Source organism: Micromesistius poutassou, assembly GCF_964030765.1.
Source record: "Micromesistius poutassou genome assembly, chromosome: 2".
Lineage (NCBI taxonomy): Eukaryota > Metazoa > Chordata > Actinopteri > Gadiformes > Gadidae > Micromesistius > Micromesistius poutassou.
The window spans coordinates 20,229,942-20,244,407 of NC_140272.1; the positions used below are offsets into that span (position 1 = coordinate 20,229,942).

At 44.8% G+C, this 14,466-nt stretch overlaps 1 protein-coding gene across 1 annotated transcript; it reads left to right on the forward strand.

Annotated features, from left to right (window-relative positions):
• The first annotated feature begins 874 nt into the window (after positions 1 to 874).
• On the forward strand, positions 875 to 14,395 carry LOC311338551 (bactericidal permeability-increasing protein-like). The gene is made up of 16 exons (XM_084463843.1): positions 875 to 961; positions 2,968 to 3,078; positions 4,338 to 4,452; positions 4,773 to 4,904; positions 8,156 to 8,311; positions 8,841 to 8,904; positions 9,208 to 9,268; positions 9,357 to 9,448; positions 9,813 to 9,989; positions 10,140 to 10,199; positions 11,545 to 11,712; positions 12,742 to 12,809; positions 12,900 to 12,942; positions 13,416 to 13,479; positions 13,831 to 13,907; positions 14,223 to 14,395. Exons 2-16 carry the CDS (start codon positions 2,976 to 2,978, stop codon positions 14,262 to 14,264), a joined length of 1,422 nt encoding a protein of 473 aa, XP_084319969.1. The 5' UTR covers positions 875 to 961; positions 2,968 to 2,975; the 3' UTR covers positions 14,265 to 14,395.
• Positions 14,396 to 14,466: the final 71 nt, after the last annotated feature.

Sequence of the window (14,466 nt, forward strand, 5' to 3'; positions counted from 1 at the left end):
CCTAAACCACAAAAGGCCCAAGCTACATTAGAGAACTTTCTCAGAATAGTGATCCATCTGCTCTTTATTGAAGAGGTTTGAGTGGACAAAGCAGGTGACTTTTAGATTTTTAACAAAAAATCTGAGATGTATCTTTGAATTGACTTGCTTTGCACACCTTATGATAATAAGATTATTTTTAAAATATGGGATTAAATTAAAAAATACATATCCTATTTGCATGACGTTTGCAAGTTCATTCAGTAAATTGGGTACAAACATTTGTGAAACAATTTTGAAACAAAGAATACTGCTGAAGCTGAAAAGGAGATATCTATGTTTCGAATCTAAGAAAGTATTTACATTTAAAAATATATAAATATGCGAAGAAGGAAGGTTAGTAGACACGATATGATGTGCATACTGCTGTGAGAAATAAATAAATATAACACCAGAATACAGGTGATGCCAACCTCAAAAACACAACCTCTTGCTCTTCCTGTCTCTTCAGGTGACCTCATGCATCAACCTTATCAATGTTTAAGGTGAAGCCAACCTTTAGTATTCATTGATTTTTCTCCAATCTCCCAAAGGGTCTGGGAGAATGCAGTTCAATATTTGATTAAATCAAATTAAGGACAATGCATAATGTATAATGCATGTCAAGAGAAGATATATTCATTGGCCAAGGTCTCTAACTTGTGGGTAAACAAATGGGGAAGATCCACTGTTGGTACATTCAGTACATTGAGAGCACTTCAGCTTCTACTTCAATAATAAAGCAGAAGTATGAGCCATTGTCTCGTTTATATATGGGAATGTCCACCATTCTGTGCCACCCACGGCTGCACTAACTTCCTGGTTGAAAGTAAATTGATGACAGTGTGCCTTCCGCTTCTATGACTCTGTGCACACTGCCTGCCTGCAGACCAGAGTCACACATCAGGAACGGCCGCTTTGAGAGCTTCTGCGTCGGGTTCAGGTAATGACTGCCTTACCGGCTCTATACTTAAACCACGCTCATTTTGTTCTAGGTTGACGTCGTGTAGTGTCAGGAGTGTTGTTATTTTTATTAGGGTATGAAAATGACATAGTAATTTGTGCTAGAAAGCAACATTGTGTTGTTTACTTGCTTGTCTTTCAAAGATTAATAGAATAAATGTTTCCTAACTTCAACATTTAATGCCATATACTTGCATTGGATTTATGTAGAGTAGGCCTATGTTTGTTAAGTATGTATATTTTCCCAATAGTAGTTTATAAAAGGGCATTTGTTGGGAAAATCAGTCTGTCTAGTTACTTGACCAGAGAAAATGAGACGGAGAGGTAATAAAGTCTGTCAGCACGAGGGCCTCGGATTTATTAAGTAAAGTGGTAAAAGTGATACAGGTTCATAAAGCGTGAAAGATCGAATATTTCTAAGTCCCTATCAGCTCTGAGGTCGTCTGGAGCTTCGCCTCCGTGGAAGTTCTGCTTCAGAAGAGCGTGAGATGATCTGTGTGGTATAGTCTTATGCTGTGTTTTTCCTCCTAACGAGGTGTGTGTGCTTAGGTTGGTGTGTGTTTTTTGAATGTTATCAGCGCTGGCGTGGGGGTTACCTGGATCCAGCTCCCTGTTCAGCTCCCTATCCTTGAGAAAGGCGGGAGGCGCCCTGGGCTGCGGTTAGACTATGTGTTAATGACTGTGGTCCAACGGTGGGATTTCTAACCGTCTTCTGGGTTGACTGGATCTTATGGGTCATGACGTAAAAGTTGAAAGGCGTACTACACACCTGTTCTTGCGAATGTGTGGTGCATTGTCTGAGTTTCTAGCATCTCTCCATGTTGGGACATCCGGCCTCCGGCTCAGGCCTTGACCTGAAGAATAGCTGGTTATGTGTGTGTTAGTTTAGAACACGGGTTAACTATATTCGTAATGTACGTATCATGTGGTGTGTTCATAACGTACATATCATGTGGTGTGCTCATTGGGCTGTTTTGCCCATCACATTTAATGCTAAAGATCAAAATATAAACCAGCTTTCATTTGTTACAAAACGTTTTCATAGTTTACACACCCAGATCACAGTTCTGTGATTTCCAAAGTTGCCTCGAGTTTACCTATCTATAAGTCCATTTTCCGAATAGTAGTATACAAAATGGCTTTTATTTTATGATTCATCCATAAATAGACTGTGACTTTAATTTGTGCCAAAATGTTTTCTAGTAGTTTACACTCCAGATTACATTACATTAGTTTTCATTCAGTAGCCTCATTGCATACTCTCATAGTTGGCCAACAGGTTTGTTGGTCTCAAATATCTCAACAATCAACAGAATGAAATGCGCAATGGCTATGTAGAAAAAACTCTGCCATATCATTTTAATTCGGGAAATCTGAGCCAAAAACAAGTATCTCATGAACCGTGTGAACTGTGTGAAACCGCAAAAAAGTTAGGCAACTTTCAAAATGCTCATTTTCTGCACACAAGTGGAATGGTCAAATAGAGTCACGGAAATACCCAAATGGCAGCGGGATAAATGAAAAAGCTGTCTCTTCCAGCTGACTTTAATCTACATTTAATTTAATAAAATGCCAGTTGGTATGCTGGCTTGTCCTGGGTCATGTGACCCAATAAGTAGTCCTGAGAGACTGCTTCTTTGCAGGCCTTGCATGAACATCCACCGCATTGTTTTGGTCAAGGCCCCCAAGATTCACTCACACACTGCTAAACCCCCATTATTATTTTTTCAACTTTTATGCAAAATTGGCTGCTATACAGAATTTTTCACAACAATAAAGACATGAATAAAAAACAACTGAACAATACACAGGATATACCATTCAATGAGAACGTCAGCTTCCATTAAGCACATGTTTAGTGTCAACTTCCACAGCAGGAGCCTTTAAATCCATCCATATGTAAATACAGAACGCAGCACAGCATAGTGTTCTCCCTGCTGTACTCTTGCTCTTGATTGATACTGTATTCTTTACTCTGCGTGTCAGAGCTCAAGATGTTCCCATGGCGATGGCTGGCTCTGCTGGCTCTCATCCCCCTGTCCCTGAGCGCCAACGCCGGGGTCAAGGTCAAACTCACACAGAAAGGACTTGATTTCGGTGGGTTTGAGTCATCATCTTCACTGTCTGTTTACAAAAAAAACTGTTTTTCCCCCACAAATGTGATACACCGTCACCTAGTCATGTGCAGTGGCGGACTCGTACCTCCATGGTTGAAAAAGTGCACTAAAGTGCCCTCAAGAGGCGAAAACAAGTGCCTTATTGGCTGCCCTTTACACGTGCAAAAAATTGGGTGCCCTCTATGTTGCCCCTTCACACAACAAATTATGATGATGTACCCTCTAGAACGAGAAAATTCGATATCGTGCCTTAATGAGTGCCCTTCTAGTGCCCGTCTGGTTGAAAAAGTGTTACTTAGAGTGCCCTCTAGAGTGGTGAAAACGTGCAAAACATTATTGAGTACCCTCTAGGGTGACCCTACATACAATCAATTATGATGATGTGCCCTCTAGAGCAAGAGTTTAAAGTCACAACTCTGACTTTAAAGGGGTAGTTCAGGATTTTGGACATCGAGTCTCATTTCCAAGTGAGCCAGTTTGTTATTTATCATTGGAGACCATTTAACACTTTTCATTCAGTCCTTCTAGTTGCAGAAATCGCAACTAGAAAGTAGTCTCCCAAAATGTAATGCGTCATTGCGATACAAGGATAGTTTTATTTCTAATATTATTCTATCAACACAGACATGTACATCGATAGTCAGGCATTATAATTAGTTTGCATCGGGTGTACTGTGGAGTGGGTAAAACTGTTTTTATTGGCAGGCTAGCAGTTCCCCTCGAGTTGCGCTAGCCTAGCACCAGTGATTTCTGCAACTAGAAGGACTGAATGAAAAGTGTTGAAAACGGTCTCCAATGATAAATAACACACTGGCTCACTTGGAAATTAGACCCGATGTCCAAAATCCTGAACTACCCTTTAAAGTCAGAATTCTGACTTTAAAGTCAGAACTATGGAATTCTGAGATAAGTCAGAAATCTGACTTTGAAGTCTATGGAATTCTGAGAATAAAGTCAGAATTCTGACTTTATTCTCAGTATTCTGACTTTCAGAACTCATTTTTTTTCTTAAGTGTGGCCCTAATCCTCTTCTGTATGATCTTAATGAGAATGAGGACTATTTCATCATACAAGATGCATCATAGCTTCTTGCGTGCTGGTGGGGGCCCCCATGTTGTGCAGAATGTGCCCTTTTTATTTTTACGCCCCTGCCCTTCAAACAGTCTGAGTCGGCCACTGGTCATGTGTAACTGTACACAACATCATAGCGACAGACTTTGTATTCCTTTCCATTTCCAGGCAGAGAGCTCATCGTGGCGTCTCTGCAGGAGAAACTGAAGACCATCAAGGTGCCAGATATCTCAGGGACAGAGCGCGTGGATCCCATCGGCAAGGTCCACTACAGTTTGACCGAGTAAGACAAGGACGCTCACAGCGCTACACAGACTCCACTGCATGCAATGGTTACTTAACTTTGTTTACGTCTTTGATTTGAATCAGCATAAATTTTTCTGTTTGTTGTTGAGAGACTAAGACCTCCACTATCCGTTGTATTTGTACAGCCCTTAATAACTTAATCACAGTTTTAAAGGCCCACATTTTGCCACACCCCCTAACCCTACAGTACCACTATGTTGTTCTTTTCCACCGTTGTTGATATAGTTTTGTTGTGCGACAAAGGCAGTAATTTTTCCCCATTTCTTCCGGTGTAATCTTCTTTTCTTTTCTTTCCAGAATGAATATTGTGAATCTGGGTTTGCCCAGCTCGGCGATGGGTCTGGTGCCAGGGACGGGCTTCACCCTGACCATCACTAACGCCTTCCTCAGCCTCCATGGAAAGTGGAAGGTGAAGTACTTGAGATTCATGTAAGTAGGACAACTGCAGCCGTTAACAGCCACATGTGGTCATTTGTCTGGTCTCTTCTATTTAAGATAAAGGTAAATATTAGATACTCATCCATGTATCGGTTAGGGCATCGTGCTCTAATAGGCCTACAAGTCGATGATTCAAACAACCCAGGACCTCTGGTCAGGGAGTCAAGGCCACCGGATGCTATGCTAGACTTTCCTGTACCCTCATCTCATCCGCCCCAAAGAAATGCAATCCTTGTTAAGCAAAGGGTGATAAGCAGACGCTACACTTTATGATAACTAGAGTTTCGGCGTGCAACAGTGGGTCAGGAGTTTGATTCAGAATCCATTGATTGTCATCGCACATATGTACAATGTAATCTATAGCAACTCCTCTCAATGTACCAAAAAATGAAGTGCGAGATAAAAGCACAAAATAAATAAGTAGACCCAACCACACAGTGAACTGGTAACATTGTACATATTAGAAGTACTTAGAAGTATTTTTTTTTAAAAGCGATGTATATGTAACCTAGGAATCTTCGGTTCCGAAGCGTTACCCTGTCCGATCCGTCGATCTTGATCACGTACTGGTCGTGCTGACGCACCTCCACGACACTGCCCGTCCTGTCCCACTTGTTAGGGTGGGGCCCCGTCTGGTTCTGTACGCGGACCAAATCCCCCACCTTGAGAGGTGGGAGGCGCCTGTTGTGCTCTGCCCAGGCACCAGCCGTTCGGACGTGGTGTTTGCAAAGGGCCTACTCCCTCGCTGTCAGTGTCTCATGCCATGTCTCGTGCGGCCTGTACTTCCCGAGGGCAATGGGGATGAGTATCGGCCGGCCAAATACACACATCGCCGGGGATACCTTTGTGTCGGGGTCCGGTGTATTACGGTATTGCAGTATCGCCCTCTGCACAGCGTCAGTGTCAAGCTCAGGGCGCTCAGTACCTCGCCACGGAGTGAGGGCGGTACAACTACCTTATCCCTGTACAGGATCACCCCGTCAGCTGACGCAATGTCCTCGCGGTACTGGTGGAAGCCACGAATAGCCTCCGACACCCCGATCCTTGATTCCGGGAAGCAGTCTACTGCCATTTCCTCCAATATGCGCATATCGCCGTCGCTGCTGGTGGCCTCCCTGACGCAGTCCCACGTCACCGACTGCAACGATTCGAGCCCCGCAGCACACCATGTCAGGTCGCCCTCTTCAATGTTGTCGTCCACCGGCCCAGCTCGCCGTATGAGAGACAGGACATCAGCGTGTGTGCTGGGTGAGAGGTCGGTCACCACGACAGCATTGTCGTCCGGGAGATCCATCGACGATGGGCACGGGGTGCCGGCCTGCGTGATATGGCATCCACGGCCCTGTTCTTCATGCCCGGGACATGGATGATGCGGAAGCGATAGCGCAGGGTCTTCTCCTTGAGGTTCCTGAGGCGGGGGTTGGGGGTTGTCGTCAAGTGCTCTGTCACCAAGGAGTTTCAACAGCGGCTTGTGGTCGACCGCCACAATCAGATCCCTGCAGCCCAACACAAAGTAGTGCGCCTTGTCCAAGGCGTCCGCGACATCCTCACCCTCTACTGGTGCGTATCTGGATTCAGCTGCATGTGTGAACCTGCTGCCAACCAGGGTCACCTTCCATCCATCAGTGTAGCAGAAGGGCCTGACCGGCGTGCATTGACAGTGCTTCTGGAACAGTCAGAAACCGACGCCCTCCTTCGACCAGTCCATGGCAAGGCACGTTGGCTTGGACTTGTCAAAGACGTGGACACCACGCTCGATCTCCTGGATAATCGCTTCCTTCGACTCACGGAAAACGTCCTCCAACTGGAGACCACTCAAAGCGCATGCCGCTCTGCAGGAGTTTCCAGAATGGCTGCATGCGTCCAGCCATACTGAAGGCGTAGGCCACCTGGTTGACCAGTCCGAACCAGGACCTGACGTCAGTGACGTTGCGCTGGAAGACTCGGATCGCCTCCAGGTAACGGCTACATGGCCGTACGTCAGTCATAGTGATCGTGAAGCCTGCGAGGTCCACCGTGGGTGCGCCAAAGACGAACTTCTCTGGGTTGAGGACGATGCCGTACCGGCCACAAATGTCCACCCATTGTATCGCCTGGAAGTAGCTCTCCTCGATTGTAACGGCCCACAGTATTGTGTCGTCCACACACGTGGTCTTGTTGCCGATGTCCGCGACCACCTCGTCATACCGTCTTGAGTAACCATCCCCCGACGCCATGTACCCTTGTGGGGCCAAAAGGTACCGGTAGCGCCCCCATGGGGTGATGAAGGTCATCTTGTGGCAGTCATCCTCATGCAGTGGGATGCTGTGGTAGCCGTTCCAGACGTCAAACACAGTCTTGCGCTTCCCACTGGGTACCTGTCTCATTGGTGGAACGGGAATGCGTGTGGTGGGTCTCACGGAACGCATGCTTGTTCAGGGCTTGGAAGTCGACAGTGCATCGTGGCTTGCCATTCTTCTTTGCGCAGATCACCATGCGGTGACACCATGTCACCGGAACATGCCAAGATGTCCTGGTCGAGGCCCGCTCACTTCATTCTGCCAGTGTATGGCCACAGGAATGGGGGTGTGGCAGGCAACCGTCAGTCGTCGTTGCGGTTACCGGCGAACCTGACAACTGCAGCCCCGAGAATCCGTATTCCCTCATCGTTCGTGGCCTTCATGGTCATGGATACAGGAATAAGATCCTCTGTACTCAGGCCCACCTGTTGGGCGACCCTGACGCCGATCAGGCAGGGTGTGGTAGGCAGGGTCACGGCGCAGGTGCTGGTTTCTGAATGTCCAGGCCTAGCGCTTTGTAATCATCACATTCAATGGTGAAGGTGAGGAAGATGTATGGCAGTGGGTTGGACGGGCGCTTCGTCCACTTGTCACACATGTCGTCGTATTCATATTCACGTAATTATCTGCGTTATCCTCTGCTTGGCTTCATCCAGGTGTTAGGTTATAGTTGTAGTTCCGCTACGTGCAACAGCATAAAGGACCGTAGTGCAATATTCCAGTGTGTGTGTGTGTGTGTGTGTGTGTGTGTGCGCGTCCATGTATGTTCGTGCGCGCGTTCGTGCTGCTGTGTGTTTGTGTGTGAGCTGCAGTAACTTGCCCGACAGGCAGTAACTTGTCCGACAGGCCTGCTATTATAATAGTAAGATCTGTGAAGGGAATATCCTGCCCCTGATTTTAATATCCCATCAACATGATAAATCTCTTTTGCTCTTCCCCCCCACCCACCCTTGTTCTGAACAGAAAGGACAGTGGCTCCTTCGACCTGGCCATCAAGGACCTGACCATCACCACCAGTATCTCCCTCCGTAGCGACGAGACAGGCCGCCCGGCCGTGGCAACGGCCAGCTGCGCCTCCACACTGGGGGGGGTGAGCATCAAGTTCCACGGAGGAGCTAGGTAAGAACCCAACACTTCCCATTAAACACATGGGGGACCTGGTTGTGTTTTGATTTTTGGATTGCCGGGCCAGGATAGGGTAGTGGTTTGAGGGTGTCCGGCTCCCAGCTGAAAAGGTAGCAGGTTCCATCCCCTGTGTGTCCATTAAGGACCTGTGAAGGAATTGACTTGAATTCACTGTGAGTTGCTTAGGAAACTAGCATTAGCTGAAACAGCCTGAATGGATAGGGACTAGAAATGAACTCTAGCTTAGTGTCACTGGTTTGGATCATGGAGGTGTTCTGTTCCCATGCTCATGCAAGTTCTCAGACCTAACCCGATACACCCAAGCAGTAATAGGGGTCATTGGGGAGCTAGCATTGGCTGTAGGTGTTGCCAGTCCATCATTGTGGAGTCATCTTGTCTGACACATTGCAGGATAGGACCAACAAACCTAGACTGTCCAGGCAGGGAGATAAAAGAGGATGGATTAACGGTGTCTAACCTGTGATGCTTCTGTTAATCATTTGGACAATGTGTTTTTTTTAAGCTGGCTGTACAATCTTTTCACCCGCTTTATTGAAAAAGGATTGCGCAGCACATTGCAGAAACAGGTGAGAACATTGTTTTCTTGTGGTCTCCTATACTTTCAAAAAATGGAAGTGTATGGGACAGTGTGTGTATCTCAAATAAAACTCATAAATAGGCAATTGATGGCACCTTTTGTTATTCAATTAGAAGTCACAAGTTTTGTTGCCCTTGGCAAATGGGCGAAGGGTTTTTGTTTTAGCTTTGTTTCTGAAAATGTAATTGCTGTCCCATCATCCGGAAGATGGTATTATGCGCATTATATCGATCCATCTATATGAACATTCAGATTTTTAAAAAGGCCAAATGTATGCTCTTTTGCATTGCAGATATGCCCTCTGGTGGCAGAATCTGTGTCTAGCATGAACCAATTCCTGAAAACCCTCAACGGTAAACTATTATTAATGAAACCGCAACAATAATATCCATAACATATTTCTGTTGTTGTTGGATGATGTGAATGTTTCTTATCCTTCAGTGCTGGCCCCGGTGGACCGCTATGCAGAGATTGCATATCCCATGGTGTCCTCACCGGAGATTTCAAACTCCTCCATAGGATTAAACCTGAAGGTGAGTTCGTCCTGGTCTGACTCAGTGGCTTTCTAAAAAAAGCAATTAAGATCAAATATGTGCCGTCACGTAAATGAGTGAAGGCTAATGTAATACCTATGCAGCTCCAATACTGGAATTCATTTAATCAAACAAAGTAAGTTTGCTAGACTTTCAAGATTCAACCCATCAAGTAGTTTGTTGTTAAGCAAGAAATGTACACTATATTTCTGCCTTGTTCTCACTACACATTCATATAAGTGGGAAAAACTATGAAGTGCCAGGGACATAACTCTGCATAAACTACACGTTACCTCTCCACTACACCACCACTGCCTTCCTCTACATGAGAACCAAGTATCAACACATCTTTCCTCCCGTACAGGGTGAGTTCTACAACATCGGCCACCACGTGGAGCCCCCCTTCTCCCCCACACCCTTCTTCCTCCCCAACCAGGAGCAGAGCATGCTCTTCATCGGCATATCCGCCTTCACCGCCAACTCCGCCAGCTTTGTGTACAACAAGGCCGGCATCCTGAGCCTCAACATCACTGATGACATGGTGACATAATGACTGCTGGTTTAGGAATTCGGGAATTCCGGGGAAATATGGGAGACTAGGAAAAGTACTAGGAAGGGAAATGGTTATGGGTTGTTTTTTTCCCAGAGATTGACACAGCACCACCTTTGATGTCTGTCTTTGTTTCAACAGATTCCTCCAAGTTCTCCTATTCGACTGAACACCAGAACGTTTGGAGCATTCATTCCACAGGTGAGAGAAGAAGCACACATTTCAATGTCAAAGTGTACTAGAAAACCCTTAAAGAAAACAAATGCAAATAAAATTGTAAGCACGTGCCATTTAACCCGTTTTACCTTTCACATGAAAAATACCAACATTAACTAATACTAAGTTATAATGTATGTAGCTTTCTTAGCCTAACCAATATTCCTAAACAGTCCCCACCAATAATTGTATTTTAAAACACAATGAAATATAACACAAATAACAGTCCAGGAAATTATTGGTTTGTGGTGAACCGGTTCAACCTTTTCAAATGTAGGCCTGTATGTTACCAAGCGCTTGGGTTTCTAACCGTTGGGGGCCCATAAGTTGGTGCACATATGAAGAAAACCAATCCTTAGTTGCTTTGTTGGGCAACGACACCCTCCGTGTGTCATAGAAAAACACCTCCGTTATTACTCACGTATCCACGAGACTGAACGAGCAGCGCGGCAGAGTCAACGAGCAAACGATGCAGGCGCGATGGAGGAAAAAAATAAAATAAAATGCAGTCTGGCCACGCAGGTCCGGTCGCTAGCGGAGGCGCTCCGCACGAGGCAGCACCGAGTTCTTCCCCACGAGGCAGCAGCAGCAGCAGCAGCAGCTAACCGTTGGTTTGGTTACCAAGCTAACCAAACCAACGGTTCGCTGCTTCTCTTTTCCTCTCCCGGTGAAGCACGCCAAACAAGGCACTAGCTTCCAGTGGCACACAACGTGGCCACGTTTCTCTGCCAGAGGATAGCCGTGCCAACACTGAATAAGATACTAAAGTACTCCGTCTTCAAAGAGATACCCGTCTCTTCGCTAAGTTCGCTCATTCCTTCCTCACTCGTTGAAAGCATTTTTTTTTTTAACAAGGTCTCTCATTGGCTAAGAGTGCAGCAGTACATAAATCTTATTGGCCTATGTTACTTCGCTTAAACACATTGAAAATACCTTACAAGCCACCACAAAACAAAGGAGTATGGGCCATGCAGTTTATTGAAATTATCCACAAATTAAATAAAACACACTATTTATTCATTAAGCGGCATTTATCCGCATATGAAATATGGTATTGGTATTCATTTAACTATTTTTGTAGGTCCCTACACTTTGAAGATGAAAACGGAACACTAGGCAAAACTCAAAACTATGCACATAACTTACATATGGATTTATATAACATACATACAAAATAATGTTATATGAAAAGGTACATTACAAATATAACAGCATTATCGTACAAGTAAATACTAATTCAATCTACAATAAGTGTGAATTCACATTTCCCACATTTTCAGTGTTATGAGTCTGTTCTGATGGCAACATGTGATCCTGGGTATTGTTCCAGATTGCCAAGATGTTCCCAGGTCTGATGATGGAACTGCAGGTGAAGACGGCGAAGGATCCCCTCTTTAACATAGAGGCCAACAACGTGACCGTGGACGCCATCAGCTCCATGACAGCCTACGCCATCCTCGCTAACACCTCACTAGCCCCCCTCTTCGTGCTCAACGTGGTATGATCCCTTCAAATGACCCCATTGTGCAGAAACTGTCAATGGTTTAACTCATTTGAGTAAAAACACTGTAAAGGTTAAGGTAGCATGTGTTATGTAGTGGGAGATCGTATTACCTCGCTAAGTATGGGTTAAAAATAAACAAATACAAAATTCTAAACTGAATATGAAAGGTTAGTAAGTGTGTAAGCAAAATTAATTATCCCTGAGGGGAAATTCTTTCTGCAGCAGAAACCACAATATAAACCCAACACACTTCCACACATCCAGTTATGTGTTGAAATATGAACCACACATTCACAGTTGTGTTGAGAGATAAGGGGAGATATGAAATTCTCCCCGCAGGGGGTGGCCGGGCCTTCCTGACAACATGACTGTTGAAGACGTCGGCCAACACTAGCCTGGTTCCGCCCGCCTCCGTACTTCTGCTCAATTTTCATTTCCCTTCAGTACTTCGGTCTGGGTGTAGTCAGTATGTTCGCACGCTTTCTTTTCCCTCAAGTTTGTTCCTCCAATCAGCGAACAGGAGGCGCGGCCTGAGAACAGTGACGTACAGGTCGTGAGCGAGTTTCAGTTGCAGTCAAACGAATACTAGCCTAGTCCGCAACATGGTTTCCAGCAGGACCCCGGCGCATGAAATACGTCACGACCAAACGTTAGCGATTGGTTAAGGCAGATCCGGAGTGGCACTGGGCAGAGCCAATAGGTTTTAAACTTCAACAGCACCCGCCTTCAAGTGAGCAATCGTTTGTCTCTATAGCAGTTCTAGACCATCAGTATGAATTAAATGAGTACGAAGGTCTAGTTAGGACTAGGCTAATCCAACACTGTCTGGCCCAACCCTTTCATCTTGCCGGCCACTTACACAGAGCCGCCTAGTCTTCAAAAATGATATCATAGACAACATAGACAACATAAACAGTCCAGTCTTGCTTTTACGGAATCCAAAGAATGATCTTTAGAAAATAAAGAAGGTAAAGAAACCAAAGTGTTTCAGGAAGGCCCATGTGTTGTCTGTTGTCTTGTCAGGATTCTAGTGTCAGCGCACGGGTCAACGTGGTCGGGAATAAACTGGCAGGAGCGGTCACCTTAAATAAGTAAGTAAATACAATAATATAACCACAAGGTAGAACTAGTAATAACCAGCCACAGATTAGATTGCATCACATTCTTGCCTTCTCCCACAGGTTGGACATGTCCCTGGGGAAAAGCTACGTTGGGGACTTCCAGGTAAGTGGAAAGCTGTTGGATGGATAAATAAATGACATTTGGAGGCTTTTATCTAAAGCCTCAATAATGGGTGGTCTCAGTATGAATTTAACTATGAACTAACTATGTCAGTTAAACTCTACAGGACAAAACTTAGAATCATAGAGAACTCTACAAGCTATAGATTCTAGATATGCCATTTGACAGTTGGGACAAGTCATCCTTATTTGATTGGTTGGCCTTGTGCTCTTGTGCTATATTTCAGTACCAAGTGAGGTAATGAAGGAACGAGCACTTTAGTAGTTCATCTAAAGGCACACACTTACTAATTGCATTCGCTAGTACCTATTTTAAAATACTTTGGTCATGCGCAAATAGATGTTATGACTAAGCAGTAATAGTCACTAGTGAGTAAACAACTCTGAAGTAAACAAACCACATACTTCAGTGCCCTGGGTGTTTACATCGTGATTAACCAGCTGTAAACCCTATAGGTCAGATCCCTTCATAACATCTTCCAAATGGTCCTCAAGGTGGCGGTGTTACCCAGATTTAACGGTGAGAACGTCGTTCACTCTACAGTACACGAATGTATTGGTAGAGCAGAGGGAATATCAATTAATCAATTATCCACACTGCAGTGAGACTAGATACATTACTATCATAAATAGTTAAAGAGCACAAATTTGTTTCATTTCATCAGTGTCAAGCATACATTATATCAAGGAAAAGGGTTTTTAGATAATTTGATCTTTACATTTTTGGAATATCAGCGAAAAATAATATTTCTAGGGTTTATAAATTGAATGCACTACGTTATATGTGTGAGAGCGTTTTAATAGACAACCCAAAAACCACAGAAATATAATGACTATTACTGCATAACTGAGAATTATTTTCCCTCCACAGAGAGACTTGCGGAGGGCTTCCCTCTACCCAGCCTGGGGAAGTTCAGCCTGATAAACACCCAGCTGCAAGTCCTGAAGGTCAGACAACCCTCCAGCCAAGCCTTCACACCACCCCCCATGACCCCACACAACATGGGCTTAGTCACTTAGCGGCCATCCTGGTTTTGAACACTAGCTGGGAGGGGGAACTGAATGCAGAATTCCTTCGAAATTCAGTTCCTCCGCCCAGCTACTATTTAGAACCAAGACTGGACTAAGATTGGCCACGAGCTGAATAAGGACCGAGCTACAGCAGTATTATTTAGTGTGCTGGATGTGATGTCATGATCCTTGTGAACACTAGCCTTCTGCGTCACTCTTTGATAACTCTTGTTTTTGTGTGTTTCGGTCCAGGGCTACATAGTGATCGGGACAGACCTCCAGATTTCAGGATGAAAGTTCCTGAAACCATCACTCCAGACATCTGTCTGAGAACAAGGCAGAAATTAAACCTTTAATTCCTATTTTGCTCGGGGATCAATAGGCACGTTTGTAATCACTTTCTTTGATATGGTTTGAGGGTTAGGGTTGGGGCTTCACTTTTGACACAAATTTGTAGTTTTCTATGTTTTTTAATGCACACTGTAACAACAGACAC